The sequence below is a fragment of the Hemitrygon akajei genome, chromosome 8 (genome assembly GCF_048418815.1).
Source record: "Hemitrygon akajei chromosome 8, sHemAka1.3, whole genome shotgun sequence".
NCBI lineage: Eukaryota > Metazoa > Chordata > Chondrichthyes > Myliobatiformes > Dasyatidae > Hemitrygon > Hemitrygon akajei.
Genome location: NC_133131.1, coordinates 4,554,545 through 4,571,275, shown reverse-complemented (window position 1 = coordinate 4,571,275; position 16,731 = coordinate 4,554,545). Strand labels below are relative to the sequence as shown.

At 44.2% G+C, this 16,731-nt stretch overlaps 1 protein-coding gene across 4 annotated transcripts in view; it reads right to left on the bottom strand.

Moving 5' to 3' along the window:
• Nucleotides 1–16,731, bottom strand: part of LOC140731570 (bridge-like lipid transfer protein family member 2) — a 109,583-nt gene that overhangs the window by 40,344 nt on the left and 52,508 nt on the right. For 2 of the 4 annotated variants that reach the window (XM_073053090.1, XM_073053093.1), the window contains exons 22-25: nt 12,139–12,238; nt 6,203–6,414; nt 925–1,246; nt 332–489 (exon numbers count right to left, since the gene is read on the bottom strand). In XM_073053090.1, the coding sequence (XP_072909191.1) occupies nt 332–489; nt 925–1,246; nt 6,203–6,414; nt 12,139–12,238 (792 nt within the window). The remainder of the gene's footprint in view (nt 1–331; nt 490–924; nt 1,247–6,202; nt 6,415–12,138; nt 12,239–16,731) is intronic. The other 2 variants (XM_073053091.1, XM_073053092.1) reach the window with 2 other exon arrangements.

The window sequence follows — 16,731 nt, the reverse complement described above, 5'->3', positions numbered from 1 at the left end:
GTCACTCTGAAAACCTACATTTTGCGACGGATGAACTGAAGGTGCTCAACAACATGGTCTCCCGATTGACGTCAGGTCTTACCGATGAAGAGGTCAGACCTAGAGCGCCGGATATAGTGGACAACCCCGATAGACTTGCTAGTGAATTGTTATCTCACCTGGAAGGACAGTTTGGGGTTCTGAATGGTAGTGTGGGAAGCTGTGTAGAGAGCCCAGGGAGTGAAATGAGAGAAAATTAATGGTGGGGAGGGAGAGAGGAGATGTAGAGGGAGCTTCTTTCCTTGGAGCATTGGCATGTTTCTCTCAGTGACCCCTCCAGCAATCACTCTACCTGGGAGTTCACCAGCTCGATCATCCAGTTCCGGTTTAACACATCACCTGTTTGACAGGCTACGATCCCGTACAGCTGGTCGCACACCCCAGAGTCCTCCTCTGTGAAAACGACAAACCTGTCCGTCTCCTCGATCAGCTTCTGTAACATGGAGGCACCTGGGGCAATGAACGGAGAGGTGGTGTCGTGAGGAGGGTGTATGCGTTTCTTCCCCCTCCTTCCAGAGACCCAAGAAGTCACACAACACATCAGAGATGACTAAGGATTAACTCCTTTGATGCAGCAAATGTGAACAGTAGGAGCCCATAAACTACAACATGGTAATTACTGATGAAGCAGCTTCACAGATTTGTCAAGGGATAAATACTGGCGCCAGCTCTACCTGTAGGACCCAAAAGAATTATTACAACCACACAAGAGAGCGGGGGGGGGGGGGGTCTTGAGTTAAAGACTGTCCAACAGTGTGATGCTCCCTTAATATTGCACTGGAAACAAGCCTAGAATATGTCATAGTATTAAATGGCATGGGGCCAGGTCCTCCAACCCAATGAGTCCACACTGAACACTTTGCAGAGAATGCAGGGCCCCCTCACCTCCTCTTGCTGCCTCTCCACGCAACCGCCCCTCCTCTCTGTTCACCGGCCCTTCCTGCGGTTTTGGTTCCTGTTTCTCCTCATCTGTGCTGGAGGCAGCAGGTAGTGGCGGTGGCCGTTTCGGTTTCTTGGTCTGCAAGTCGATGTCAATCTTTAATCCCTTCAGCGCCTCAGTAGATAGGTTACGCTTCAGCACGGCTGCCTTCTTGTACCCATCATAGAGCCCGAATGCCACCGTGCGGTTGGTTGGGGTCCATGATGCTCGGAGGTCAACCAGGCAAAGTCTGTGGGTGTAACCTTCCTCCTCCTTCACAGATAGCTCCTAAACAGGCAGAAACACAGCACACAGCTCAACCCACGATCAACTACATGGCCCATGCACAGTCTCAGTACAACCGTACGCACAGTCCAGGTATAACCGTAGGATTCAGATAGCCCTGATACAACCACACTACCCACACACAATCCCAGTACAACTCATGGGGAACAGATGGTCTTGGTACAATCTTCTTCCCCCTCTCTCTTCTTACACCATAACCTCCTTCTCCCCCATGTGATACTCGCAAGTGTATGTTGATTCATCTTAACTGGTACATTGTGAGTAGGAAAGATTGGCAAAATATAACAACAACAACAAATAATATTAGAATAAACTTCATAACGTCCAGCAGTCGTTGACCTGCTGAAGTTTTCTGGGTGGTTAGTGATTTTCTCAGAGCAGGCACTGTGGCCAAGAGGTTAAGAGCACATTAACCACAAAGCTTGTCCTCCTTGTAGTGGCTAGCATGTATCCACTTAATTTTGCCTTCTTTTACCGCCGAGTCGGTAATTAACAGCACTTGATAAGGACTATCCCATCGAGGTCCCAGTGGATCCTTGTGCAGATTCTTAATCAACACCCACTGACCAGGAATCAGGATATGTCTGCCTTCCCATGGATTACTCCAAGCAGGAGAAGCCTTCTGAGAAGCAGGCTGTACAGCTTTGGTTAAGTTAACACAATAGTTAACTAAACTATCTGCCATAATATGTACATCAGCTTCTCTCAGAACGAGGGCTCCTGGCAGTGACGTAGGGTGCCCTGTTATCATCTCAAATGGACTTAGTTTAATGTTTTTGTTTGTAGTTGTTCTGATGCTACACAAGACTACAGGAAGAGCTGTAGGCTATGGTGCACCCTCATGATACTTAGTCAATCATTCTTTGATGGTTCCATTCATTTGTTCCACTTGTCCTGATGAATATGGGTGATGTGGACAATGAAAACACCATTCAATGTCCATCAGTTGACATAATTCCAGACAAACATTCCCAGTGAAATGCGTTCTTTGGTCAGAGTCGATATGACATGGCAATCTCCATCTGGGAGTATAGTCCTTGATCAGTTTTTGCTCTGTGTGTGGCAGAGGCTTTCCTTGCTGAAATAGCTTCCACCCATCTTGAAAACTTGTCCATTATTGCCAGTACATTTGAGCATTTATGACAATTTGGCAAAGAAATATAGTCCACTTGTAAGTGTAAAAATGGACTAGGTGGGGCAAGAGCACTTAATTGTGGTGCCTTTTCTGCTGCTTCAGGATTTTTTCTACTGGCATATCATGCATCTTTCACAGATATGTTGAGCTTGTGCCCCACACTTTGGATTCCATCACCATTGAGAGAATATGATTGGCATCTTTTGCACTCCAATGTGTCCTAGAGAGTGTATTTGCTGTGCCAGATAATCTTGTAAGTTCATCTGAGATACAGTGTTCAGATTTGTTTCCATAATTCCAGAAGGCAGTATAGCAGTTACATTATGGTTTATCACCCTTTTTCATTTTAAATTGGTTAAGTGCAAGTGAACATTATACACGTGTCATAATTGAATAGCCTCTACCATAGGAATTTCTGTTATCTCGAGTACAAGGGTGATAGATCTTTCCAAAGTGCCATTGAATCTCTTTAATTTCTCATCTGCCTTGTATTACTGTTACTTTATCTGCTTAGTATCTGTCCTGTGTTTAAACTTTAAAATAAATGATCGTGAAAAATCAAATCTTCTCGCTCATTCCTGAACACCTAAAAGAACTCGGGGATCGAAAATTACTGAGATCCAACAAGTGGTTGAGTAATAGCTGTTAAATTTAATTAGCAATGGTTTTATCTTCAGCTTTGTGTATCTTCATCCCCTTGGTCTTCACTGGAGCAAGATGTGACATAGCTGTCAATCTTATTGTTTCATCACTGTCAGCCTCACTTGAGTTGCTAGGGGCACTGTAGAGTCCACATCATGTCCATTCTGTAATTCCTTGGAGTTCAGATGGTGTTGCTGTCTCAGAGGACTGTCCAATATGAGCTGTAATGACCCCTATGAGCCTTTCAGCTGTTCTTACAGTCCCTTGTAAGGACTTCCGGTCTGATGCTTGATTGCTCCCATACCAGACGGAGATGCAACTTGTCAGGATGCTCTCAATGGTGTTCCTACAAAATACAGTTAAGTGGCGGGCGAGGGTAGGTAAGAGCCTCACACGTCTCAATCTCCTTAGGAAGTGGAGACGCTGTGGTGCCTTCTTGTTCAGGAAGATATTAAGGAACCAGGTGAGGTCATCTATGATGTGAACTCTCAGGAACTTGGTGCACTGAACTTTCTCTTTGGTGAAGCCATATATTTAGAGAAGGGGATGGTTCATCTGCACCTTCCTGAAGTCCACCAAGATTTCTTTGGGCTTCTCCACCTTCAGACTTGGGTTGTTCTTCTCACACCAGTCTACCAGCCACTCCACTTCCTCTCTGTACTCCATCTCATCATCGTTGTTGATGAGGCCAACCACTGTTGTGTCATCTGCAAACTTGATTACTTGGTTTGAGCTGGATCCTGTGACAGTCATACTTCAAGCAGTATGAACAGCAGCAAGCTAAGCACACAGCCCTGGGGAGTGCCAGTGCTCAGCATAATGGGAATAGAAACAATGCTGCCAACATAGACTGACTATGACCCTTCTTTTAAGAAATCCAGGATCCAGTTGCAGATCGAAGTGTTGAGACCCAGTGAGGACAATTACTCCACCAGTTTCTGGGGTATGATGGTGTTAAACATCAAACCGACCTTGATAAACAGCAGCCTGACATAAGAGACTCCATTTTCCAGGTGGCACAGGGCAGATTGGAGGGCAGAGGCTACTGCATCATCAGTGGATTGATTTGAGTGGTAAGTGAACCAGAAAGGGTCCAATGTAACTGGAAGTAAGGCTTTAATGTGCTCCATGACTAGTTGCTCAAAGTATTTCATAATGGTTGATGTTAATACCACTGGATGATAGTCATTTAGGCAGGTTACTGTCACCTTTGGCACTGGATTGATGGTTGCCACGTTGAAAACCAAGGGGACAACACCTCCAGAGAGGTGTTGAATATACCCATCAGTACCTCAGTCTTTCAGAACCCTACCTGGTACATCACTATTGGGTATTGATAGTAGATGATCAGCCATGATCTCAGAATGGTGGTGCAGGCTCGAAGGGCCGAATGGGCTACTTCTGCACCTATTGTCTATCACTGGGCCTTGCAGCTTTACTTGGGTTGACTCTGGCCAGGGTCTTCCTCACCTCAGCTTCAGCCAGATGGAATGTCTGCTCCCCTGGAGGGAGGAGAGCCTTCCTCGCCAGCAGTTTGTTCTGTGCATCAAACCAGGCATAAATGATATTCAGCCTGTTGGGGAGTGAGGCATCCTGGTCACTGATGTACAAGGTACACGTGTAGTCTGTAATCCTCTGAATTCCCTGCCACATGTGTCTTGTGTCCCAGGTATCGCAGAAGTGGTTGTATATTCTCCAAGAATGCTCCCGTTTCCCCTTCCTGATGGAGCAGGAAAGCACAGTTCTTGCTTCCCTGAGAGCTGTCACATCTCCCAATCTAAAGACAAGATTCACAATCCCTCAGCTGTGCACAGATGTCTGCAGTAAGCCATGGCTTCTGATTTGCCTTCATATGGATGTGTTTTGTGATAATAGCATCCTCAGTACACTTCACAATGTAGCTGGGCACAGAATACACATTATCTCTTAATGTTAACATAGTTGCCATAGGTAGCAGCCTCCCTGAACATTCTCCAGTTCATGTTTTCAAAGCAGTCCTTCAATACTGAGATTGCCCCTTCAGACCAGCTTTTCAGCACCTTTAGAACTAGCTTAACCCATTTGATCAGCAATTTTATGCTGGAATTAGCATTACAGATAAGTGATCTGAGAGCCCAATGTGTGGCTCAGGGACTACTTTATATGCATCTGCTATGTTAGTATAAACCATGTCTAGTGTATTTTCACCTCTTGTAGCAAAACCAACATGCAGGTAGATTTAGACAGGACTGTTTTTAGTTTTGCATGGTTAAAATCACCAGTGACAATGAAGATACCATTGGGGTGCTTGGTTTGAACGTTACTGATGATGCTGTAGAGCTCATGCAATGCCTCACTGGCATTAGCAAAGGTGGAGGGGATATACACAGCTATCAACATAACTGTAGTGAACTCCCTCAGCATACAAAACAGTCTGCACTTCACAAAAGTAAACAATTATCTGTGAACTGTCACTGCTAAAGCATCTGTACACCAGTCCTTACTTATGTAAATACTGATACTGCTACCATGGGGCTTGCTTGAGATGGCTGGGTTCCTGTCAGCCCAAAACGTGCTGGAACCCTCCAGCTGGATGACCACGTCTAGTATCAAGTTCTGAAGCCAGATTTAGCGAGGATGAGACCGTAGATGTTCTTCATCTCTCAGGCGTAAGTAGTCTAGTTTATTTTCAAGTGAACAGACCTTTGCCAGTAAGAACAATGGGAGAACGAGCCTGACGGGCTTCGATCCAAGTCGCTCCCGTATCCCAGTATGCTTACCCCACCCCTCCCCTCCACGTTTGCCACCTTCTCTCTCCCCCCACCGACCATGGATGCCACCTCCCCTCTCACCCACCCCGAGCAGAGTTGCCACCTCCCCTCTCCCCCCCGACCACGGTTGCCACCTCCCTTTTCCCCATAGATACCTCCTCTCACCCCAACCACATTTACCTCCCCTCCCTCCCACATGATTATTTCTCCTCCCTCCTGTTGCTCCAGGATTACGACTTCCCCACCCGACGACATTACCTCCTCTCCTCCCTCCCCTTGCCCCAGGATTACCACCTCTCCCACTAACCGCAGTTAACTCTCCTCCCATCCCCATGGTTACCACCTTCCCTTGCCCCAGGATTACCACCACTCCCCCCAACCAATTACTCCCCTCCCTCCTACCGCAGTTACCTCCTCCACTTTGTTCTGCCTCTGGTAGTTGAGGGACGAGAGGCTGAGGAGGTGAGTCTTGGTCACCTGTGCGTCCAGCCGCTGCTCGGCGCTCTCTTCTGCAGCTGATGTCATCAGGTAGACAGTGACCAGGTTCAGCTTGCTGTACATCTCAGTGACATTCCACTCCGAGATCGGTCGTCTCAGCACCGAGCCCCCTGCTGAGGCACAGCCTGTCCATGAGTACACAGGGAGGGTGTCCAAGGTTGAGACCCTCCAGTAACCCTACCCCAACACTACCCCACTCCCCACTCAAACCCAGAGAGCAGGGCAAAACTGCGCTGATGGGATAACAAATGGGGAGAGAGGAGGGGAGGGGGATAGATGTGGGGGGTGGGTGGGCTGAGAGAGGAGGAAGGGAGATGGTGATGGTGAGAGAGGAGGGAAGGGAGGGAGACGGTGATTGGGAGAGAGGAGGGGAGGGAGATGGGGAGACAGGAAGGGAGGGAGATGGTGATGGGGAAGAGATAGGAAGGGAGATGGTGATGGGGAAGAGCTGGGGGAAGACAGATGGTGAGGGAAGGTGATGGCAGAGTAGAGGGAGAAGGAAAGGGAGGAAGATGGTGATGGGAAGATGGGGAGAGGAGGGGAGGGAAACAGCAATGAGGGAAACAGTGGGAGAGAGGAGAAGGAGATAGCATCATAGAGGGATAGAACACTACAGCACAGAAACAGGCCCTTCAGCCCATAGTGTCCATGCCAAACCATTAATTTGCCTAGTCCCATTGATCTGCACCCAGACTATAACCCTCCATACCCCTCCCAAACATGTACCTACACTAATTTCTCTTAAATGCTGAAATCGACCTCGCATCTACCACATACGCTGGCACTCTTGAGTGAAGAAATTCCCCCTCAGGCTCCCCTTAAACATTCTATCTTTCACACTTAACCTATGACCTCTAGTTCTAGTCTCACCCAACCTCTGAGGAAAAACCCTGCTTGCATTTATCCTATCTATACCCATCAAATTTTTGTTTACCTCTATCAAATTCCCTCCCAGTCTTCTACATTCTAGGGAATACATTACTAACCTATTCCCTATAACACAGGCTCTCAAGTCCCAGCAACATCCCTGAAAATTTTCTCTGCATGCTTTCAATCTTATTGACATCTTTCCTATAGGTGGGTGACCAAAACTGGACACAATACTCCAAAGTAAGCCTTACCAATGTCTTATCCAGTTTCAACATAACGTCCCAACTCCTGTATCCAATACATTAATTTATAAAGGCCAAAGTGCCAAAAGCATTTTCTTTTTACGACCCAATCTACCTGTGATGCCACTTTCAAAGAATTATAGATCTATATTCCCGGATCCCTCTGTTCTACACTCCTCAATGCCCTACCACTCACCATTTAAGAACTATCCGGGTTGGTCCTCCCAAAGTGCAACACTTTGCACCTATCTCCATTAAATTCCATCTGCCATTTTTCAGCCTATTTTTTTTCCCAGTTGGTTCAGATCCTACTGCAAGCTTTGAGGGTCTTCCTTACTATGGACTATAACCCCCATCTTGGTGTCATCTGCAAATTTGCATATCCAGTTTACCACATTATCATCCAGACTGCTGATACAGATGACAAACAATGGATCTACCATCTATCCCTAAGTCACAGGCCCCCAGTCAAAGAGGCAACCATCTACTACCATTCTCTGGCTTCTTCTGCAAAGCCAATATCTAATCCGAAGTGACTGCTAAATAACTGAACCTTCCTGATCAACCTCCTATGTGGGACCTTGTCAAAGGCCTTGCTAAAGTCCATGTAGACAAATTCCACTGCCTTGTCTTCATCAACTTTCCTGGTAATTTCCTTGAAAGACCAAGATTGGTTAACATGACTTACCACACACAAAGCCATGTTGACTATCCCAAATCATTCCCTGTCTATCCAATTACTTATATACCCAGTCCCTTGGAACACAATCTAGTAACTTTCCCACCACTGAAGGCAGGCTCACTGGCCTATAATTTCCTGACTTATTCTTAGAGCCTGTCTTCAGCAACAACATCAGCTATCCTCTAATCCTCCAGCATCTCACCGTGGCCACCATTGTTTTAAATATGTCTGTGAGATCCCCTGCAACTCCTGTACTAATCTCCCATAGGGTCGAGCGAAGAGATTGTCAGGTGCTGGGGATTTATCCACCCCAACTTGCCTCAAGACAGCAGACTCCAATCTGTATAGGTTCCATGACCTCGCTGCTGTATTACCTTATATCCACAAACTCCATGTTCTCTTCCAGTTCTTATTCTCAAGTACCTCATTTGTTCTTGCCTGCCTACACCTGCTATGCACCTGCTTTTTCTTAAACAGGGCCTCAAAATTTCTCGAAAACCAAGGTTCCCTAAACCTGTTGTCCTTGCCTTTTATTCTGAGAAACAAACTTTGTACTCTCAAAATTTCACTTTTAAAGCCTCCCAATTACACCTTTGCCAGAAAACAACCTATCCCAATCCACATGTGCCAGATCCTTTCTGTTAACATCAAAATCGCCCTTTCTCCAACTTAGAATCTCAACCCGAGGACCAGACCTATCCTTATACATAATTATCTTGAAACTAATGGCATTATGATCACTAGATGCAAAGTGTTCCGCTACACAAACTTCTGTCACCTGCCCTGTCTCATTCCCTAATAGGAGATCTAGTATCACACTCAGTGTAGTTGGGACTTCTATGCATTGATGAAGGAAACTAACACATTTGACAAACACTTTCCTATGATGGAAATGGTGATGGGAGATCAGGAGGAGAGGGAGATGATGTGAGATCAGACTGGGAGAGAGAGGGAGAGGGAGACAGTGATGGGGAGTAGGAACAGGAGAAAATTATGGTAGAATTTTTAAATCTCTGCAAATGGGGATAGGACAAAGCAGCTGGAAGAGTCACGGCTTCACTGTTTCAGACACCTGATTGTCTGCGTGGAGTTTAAAGTTACCGTCTGTGACCCCTGTGGATTTCCCTGGGTGCTCCAGTTTCCTCCAACATCCCAGTTCCACAGCTTCAACAGAAGATAACAAAAAAGGCAATAAGCTAAGAAAAAATGAGGTACGAAGGTAAACTAGCCAAGAATATAAAGAAGCTTTTACTATCCTCCTTTAGGTATGTGAATAGCAAAAAAACAGTTAAGACCAAAATTGGACCATTGAAGACAGTAACGGGTGAATTTATTATGGGGAACAAGGAAATGGCAGATGAGTTAACAAGTACTTTGGATCTGTCTTCACTAGAGAAGACACAAACAATCTCCCAGATGTAATAGTGGTCAAAGGAACTAGGGTAAAGGATGAACTGAAGGAAATTTATATTAGGCAGGAAACGGTGTTGGATAGACTGTTGAGTCTGAAGGCTGATAAGTTCCCGGGACCTGATGGTCTGCATCCCAGGGTACTTAAAGAGGTGGCTCTAGAAATCGTGGACGCATTGGTAATCATTTTCCAATGTTCTATAGATTCAGGAACAGTTCCTGCTGACTGGAAGGTGGCTAATGTTGTCCCACTTTTCAAGAAAGGAGGGAGAGAGAAAAACAGGGAATTATAGACCGGTTAGCCTGACGTCAGTGGTGGGAAAGATGCTGGAGTCAATTATAAAAGATGAAATTACGACACATTTGGATAGCAGTAGAAGGATCAGTCCGAGTCAGCATGGATTTATGAAGGGAAAATCATGCTTGACTAATCTTCTGGAGTTTTTTGAGGATGTAACTATGAAAATGGACAAGGGAGAGCCAGTGGATGTAGTGTATCTGGACTTCCAGAAAGCTTTTGATGAAGTCCCACATAGGAGATTAGTGGGCAAAATTAGGGCACATGGTATTGGGGGCAGAGTACTGACATGGATTGAAGATTGGCTGGCTGTCAGGAAACAAAGAGTAGCGATTAACGGGTCCCTTTCGGAATGGCAGGCTGTGACCAGCGGGGTACCGCAAGGTTCGGTGCTGGGACCGCAGCTGTTTACAATATACATTAATGTTTAGATGAAGGGATTAAAAGTAACATTAGCAAATTTGCTGATGACACAAGGCTGGGTGGCAGTGTGAAATGTCAGGAAAATGTTATGAGAATGCAGGGTGACTTGGACAGGTTGGGTGAGTGGGCAAATGTATGGCAGATGCAGTTTAATGTGGATAAATGTGAGGTTATCCACTTTGGTGGCAAGAACAGGAAGGCAGATTACTATCTAAATGGAGTCAAGTTAGGTAAAGGGGAAGTACAACGAGATCTAGGTGTTCTTGTACATCAGTGTTACGCCTGTGCCCCCTCCTTTTTGAGAATCGCAAGATCGCTATTAAGTCAGGTCAGGAGACCCAGGAAATGAGAGAGAGACATTTGGAATGTCCTGGCCCTCAGCGATACAAAGCCACGGAAAACGGCCATTGTCTCTTGGAGACGGAATTGTGTATTGAGTACTGTACTTCATGGAAGCCCTCAGGGAATGATCAGAGGGGGTTGGTTGAGGGATTGCATCATCCCGACCTGATTGACATCCGAGACCCTGTGAGTCAGGATAAAAGAGGGTCTGGGGAACAGCCCCTTTAGACGCACCAGAAGAAACGCTAGAAATCCTGTAACAGTGTAATAGAGAAAGCCGGTGGAAAGCCCACGTGCGTCCTTTTCCATTTGCCTCGGAATTGGTGGGCCTTACCATGGAAGAACGGCTTTAGCTAAAATAAAGGAGAAATCAGCCCCAACGACTCTCGAAGGATTGACATCATAAAAGGAATGGGCGAGTTTTAAACTCTCTCTCTTGACTCCAACCAAAGGCTGCAGCCTGCAGCTTGAATGAACTTGAGTGACTTTTATATTTCCATCGGACAATACATTATCCCCTAGACAACGATAGAGCTATTTCTTATTGATTATTATTATACTCGCGCTTTTAGATTTAGTATTGACGACGTATATTATCTGTATGTTTGCATTGATACTATTTTTGTGTATTTTTATCAATAAATACTGTTAGAAATAGTACCATCAGACTTCAACGGACCTCTCTATCTTTGCTGGTAAGTGACCCAGTTACGGGGTATGTAACATCAGTCAATGAAAGCAAGCATGCAGGTACAGCAGGCAGTGAAGAAAGCCAATGGCATGCTAGCCTTTATAACAAGAGGAATTGAGTATAGGAGTAAAGAGGTCCTTCTGCAGCTGTACAGGGCCCTGGTGAGACCACACCTGGAGTATTGTGTGCAGTTTTGGTCTCCAAATTTGAGGAAGGACATTCTTGCTATTGAGGGAGTGCAGCGTAGGTTCACAAGGTTAATTCCCGGAATGGCGGGACTGTCATATGTTGAAAGATTGGAGTGACTGGGCTTGTATACACTGGAATTTAGAAGGATGAGAGGGGATCTGATTGAAACATATAAAATTATTAAGGGATTGGACACACTGGAGGCAGGAAGCAAGTTCCCGTTGATGGGCGAGTCCAGAACTAGAGGCCACAGTTTAAGAATAAGGGGTAGGCCATTTTAGAACTGAGATGCGGAAAAACTTTTTCACCCAGAGAGTGGTGGATATGTGGGATGCTCTGCCCCAGAAGGCAGTGGAGGCCAAGTCTCTGGATGCATTCAAGAGAGAGTTAGATAGAGCTCTTATAGATAGCGGGGTCAAGGGATATGGGGAGAGGGCAGGAACGGGGTACTGATTGTGTATGATCAGCCATGATTACAGTGAATGGCAGTGCTGGCTAGAAGGGCCAAATGGCCTACTCCTGCACCTATTGTCTATTCTATTTTATCTGTTGAAATCTCTAGCCAATATTCAGCATCAATATTGCTACATAAATACATTGTTTATTTGCTGGTATATTTGAGAACTGTTTGTGTATAGATTGACCATGTTTCCATGATAACTAAACACACTGGTTCTTAAATGGAAACGCAAATTTTCTTACCCTGGGGAATGAACCTCTGTGTTCCTCGGCATGACACGTACCCTTGGGAGCACTGCAGTTCGATACCCCGCTGTTGGGCAAATGAAGCCCAGTAATGAACCTGAGGGGGTGAATCATAAGGATTAGATAATGTCCAATGTCAACAGAAATCTCTCAGAAATATACGCAGGCACTTCCGGGTATATCTAGAGCAGTGGTTCCCAAACACCGGGCTGCGAGGAAACGATACGATTTGGCGGTATGAAGCGATACGAGTCAGCTGCAGTGCATCTCTTTCACTGCAGTGCAGCCGACTCATATAGCTTCATACCGCCAAATCATATCGTTTCCTCGCGGCCCGGTAGGACATGCTTTGCGGTCCGGTACTGCTCCGCGGCCCGGAGGTTGGGGACCACTGGTCTAGAGAGACTCCAACAATCTCTGTGGCATGTAGCATAACACTATTACAGCACCAGCATTCCAGGCTTAATTCCTGCCACTGAATGTAAGGAGTTTGTACGTTCTCCCCAAGACAGTAAGGCTTTCCTCTGGGTGCTCCGGTTTCCTCCCACGTTATGAGGTGTACGGATTAGTAAGGGTTAGTAAGTCGTGGGCCTGCAATATTGGCACTAGAAGCATAGTGACAGTTGCAGGCTAGCCCCCAGCACATCCTCAGACTGTGTTGGGCATTGACATAGTTGGCACATTTCACTGTGCGTTTTTATGTATGTGTGACAAATAAAGCTTATCTAATCTAAATCTAGAGCATCCAAAAACAATTGCACACTTTCACGAAGACCACGAAATCCAGGCATTATAGAAAATTCCTAAGTGATCTGGACAATCTGGAGTCAAGTAGACACCCTGGTTATTCCATCAGCCATCCAGAATCTTCCAGAGATCTGGAAAAACTCAGAAACCCTGAGAGTGGAGCACTCTCAGACACCCGGATGGTCTGTTGCCTCCTAGCTGCCAGGGTCAAAGACGCCTCAGATCACGTTCACAGCATTTTGGAAGGGGAGGGAGAGCAACCAGATTATTTTGATACCAATGACATAGGAAGGAAAAGCAAAGAAGCTCCGAAGAGAGAATTTAGAGAGTTATGCAGAAAACTGAGAACCAGGAGCTGCAGCATAATAATTTCTGGGTTACAGCCTGTGCCATGCACCATTGAGGGTAGAAACAAGATGATTTGGCAGATAAATGTGTGGCTCAGAAGCTGGTGCAGAGGCAGGGCTTCAGGTTCTTGGATCATTGAGATCTCTTCTGGGGGAGATATGACCTGTATAAAAGGGATGGGTTGCATCTGAACCCCAGAAGGACCAATAGTCTCACGGGCAGGTTTGTTAGAATTGTTGGGGAGGGTTTAAACTATTTGGAAGTGGGGTGGGAACCAGATTGAAGGGATAGGACCAATGGTGAAAAAGCAAAGATAGCATGCAGTCAGACTGTCAGGAAGGGCAGGCAGACGATAAGACAAAACTGCAGCCTGTAGGGTGAGTATCAGTGCATTAGGGATGCCGAATCAAAAAGATATTGCAAATACAGTACTCAAAAGTGTTATATCTCTAATTGAGAGACTTTCTCCCATTTCTCTATAGGTAAAGAAAGTTGAAGTTCCTTCTGCCATTCATTTTTAATTTTATCGGATATATCTGACTGTATTTTCATAATCATATCATAAATGATTGCTATTAAACGCTTTTGATAAGGGTTTAAGCCTAAAAATTTTTCCGTGATATGGGTTGGATAAGAAATCGGAAAAGTAGGTAGCATCATATTTTAAAAAATCTCTGATCTGTAAGTATCTAAAAAAAAGGGATCTGGGCAAATTATATTTATTAGACAACTGTTCAAAAGACATGAAATAGTTATCCAAAAATAAATCATGAAAACATATTATACCCTTTGTTTTCCATACCAAAAAAGCTTGATCCATAACAGAGGGTTGAAAGAAAAAATTAGATATAATAGGACTTGATAAAATAAATTTAATCAAGCTAAAAAATTTACGAAACTGAAACCATATTCGTAATGTATGTTTATTTATTGGATTAACCATTTGTTTATTCAATTTAGGAAGACCAAAGGGAAGTGAAGTCCCTAAGATTGAAACCAATGAAAATCCTTGTGCAGCATTACATTCAAGGTTAACCCATTGCAGACTGACATTAATATCCACATCTTGGGTCCAAAATATTAAATATTGAATATTAATTGCCCAATAATAAAATTTTAAATTTGGCAGTGCCAAGCCACTGTTCTTTTTGGATTTCTGCAAGTATTTTTTTTACTTAACCTAGGATTTTTATTCTGTCATATATAAGACGAAATTTTAAAGTCAATAATATCAAAAAAGGATTTAGGAATAAAGATTGGTACCGTTTAGAAAAGATATAAAAATTTAGGTAAAATAATCATCTTAATAGCATGAATTCGACCAATCAGTGATATAGACGGTGGAGACCATTTAGTAAGCAATTGTTTGATCTGGTCTATTAAAGGTAAAAAATTGATGTTAAATAAATCCTTACGTTTTTTAGTGATTTTAACACCTAGATAAGTAAAATAATCCGTAACCAATCTAAATGGTAAACATCTATAAATTGGAACTTGCATATTTAAAGGGAAAAGTTCACTCTTATTAAGATTCAGTTTGTAACCAGAAAAGTTACTAAACTGAGCGAGCAAGGATATAACAACAGGAATGAATTTGCTACTTTAATGGCTAGAAGATCTATTCTATTGAATTGGAAAGAGATGAATCCTCCAACTACATCTCAGTGGTTTTCCCAAACCATATCCTGTTTAAACTTAGAAAAAATTAGTAGAGGCACCTTTGATCCTTCAGTTAAATTTGAAGAAACTTAGAGGCCATTTATTCAATACTTTCATAGAATGTAATTTGACATTTTCCGATTCCTTTATATTATTTATTAATTTGAGTAGAGGAGCAGAGTTGACGACATTAATGACTTTATCCGATATAATAGCCCAGCTTTGTTTAGTTTAGTTTATTTTGTTTTTGATTTTTCATTTGGGTTTTTTTTTCATCCTTTTATGTCTATATTAAGAGTTTGGGAGGTCAATCATATTGGTGTTACCTATAGTTTCTACTCACATGTGTTAATTGCCAACAATGTACTCCCACTCCCTTTGTACTATTATGACTGCTATGTATGTGTCTTTGAAAATTTAATAAAAAGATTGCAAAAGAAAGAAAAGTGTTATATCTCAATGCACGGAGTATAAGACAATGCATAGACCAGTTAGCCTGACATCAGTGGTGGGGAAGATGCTGGAGTCAATTAATAAAGATGAAATTGCAGCACATCTGGATAGCAGTAACAGGATCGGTCCAAGTCAGCATGGATTTACGAAGGGGAAATCATGCTTGACTAATCTTCTGGAATTTTTTGAGGGTGTAACTATGAAAATGGACAAGCGAGAGCCAGTGGATGTAGTGTACCTGGACTTTCAGAAAGCCTTTGATAAGGTCCCACATAGGAGATTAGTGGGCAAAATTAGAGCACATGGTATCGGGGGTAGGGTACTGAACTGGATAGAAAATTGGTTGGCAGACAGGAAACAAAGAGTAGGGATTAACGGGTCCTTTTCAGAATGGCAGGCAGTGACTAGTGGGTTACCGCATGGTTCAGTGCTGGGACCGCATCTATTTACAATATACATTAATGATTTAGATGAAGGGATTAAAAGTAACATTAGCAAATTTGCTGATGACACAAAGCTGGGTGGCAGTGTGAAAAGGGAGTTGGATGTTAGGAGAGTGCAGGGTGACTTGGACAGGTCGGGTGAGTGGGCAGATGCATGGCAGATGCAGTTTAATGTGGATAAATGTGAGGTTATCCACTTTGGTGGCAAGAACAGGAAGGTAGATTACTACCTGAATGGTGTCAAGTTAGGAAAAGGGCAAGTACAACGAAATCTAGGTGTCCTTGTTCATCAGTCAATGAAAGTAAGCATGCAGGTACAGCAGGCAGTGAAGAAAGCTAATGGCATGTTGGCCTTAATAACAAGGGGAGTTGAGTATAGGAGCAAAGAGGTTGTACAGGGCCCTGGTGAGACCACACCTGGAGTATTATGTTCAGTTTTGGTCTCCAAATTTAAGGAAGGACATTCTTGCCATTGAGGGAGTGCAGCGTAGGTTCACAAGGTTAATTCCCGGGATGGCAGGACTGTCATATGTTGAAAGATCGGAGCGACTGGGCTTGTATACACTGGAATTTAGAAGGATGAGAGGGGATCTAATTGAAACATATAAGATTATTAAGGGATTGGACACGCTAGAGGCAGGAAACATGTTCCCGATGTTGGGGGAGTCCAGAACCAGAGGCCACAGTTTAAGAATAAGGGGTAGGCCATTTAGAACGGAGTTCAGGAAAAACTTTTTCACCAGAGTGCTTTGGATCTATGGAATGCTCTGCCTCAGAAGGCAGTGGAGACCAATTCTCTGGATGCTTTCAAGAAAGAGTTAGATAGAGCTCTTAAAGATAGCGGAGTCAAGGGATATGGGGAGAAGGCAGGAACAGGGTACTGATTGTGGATGATCAGCCACGATCACAGTGAATGGCTGTGCTGGCTCAAAGGGCCGAT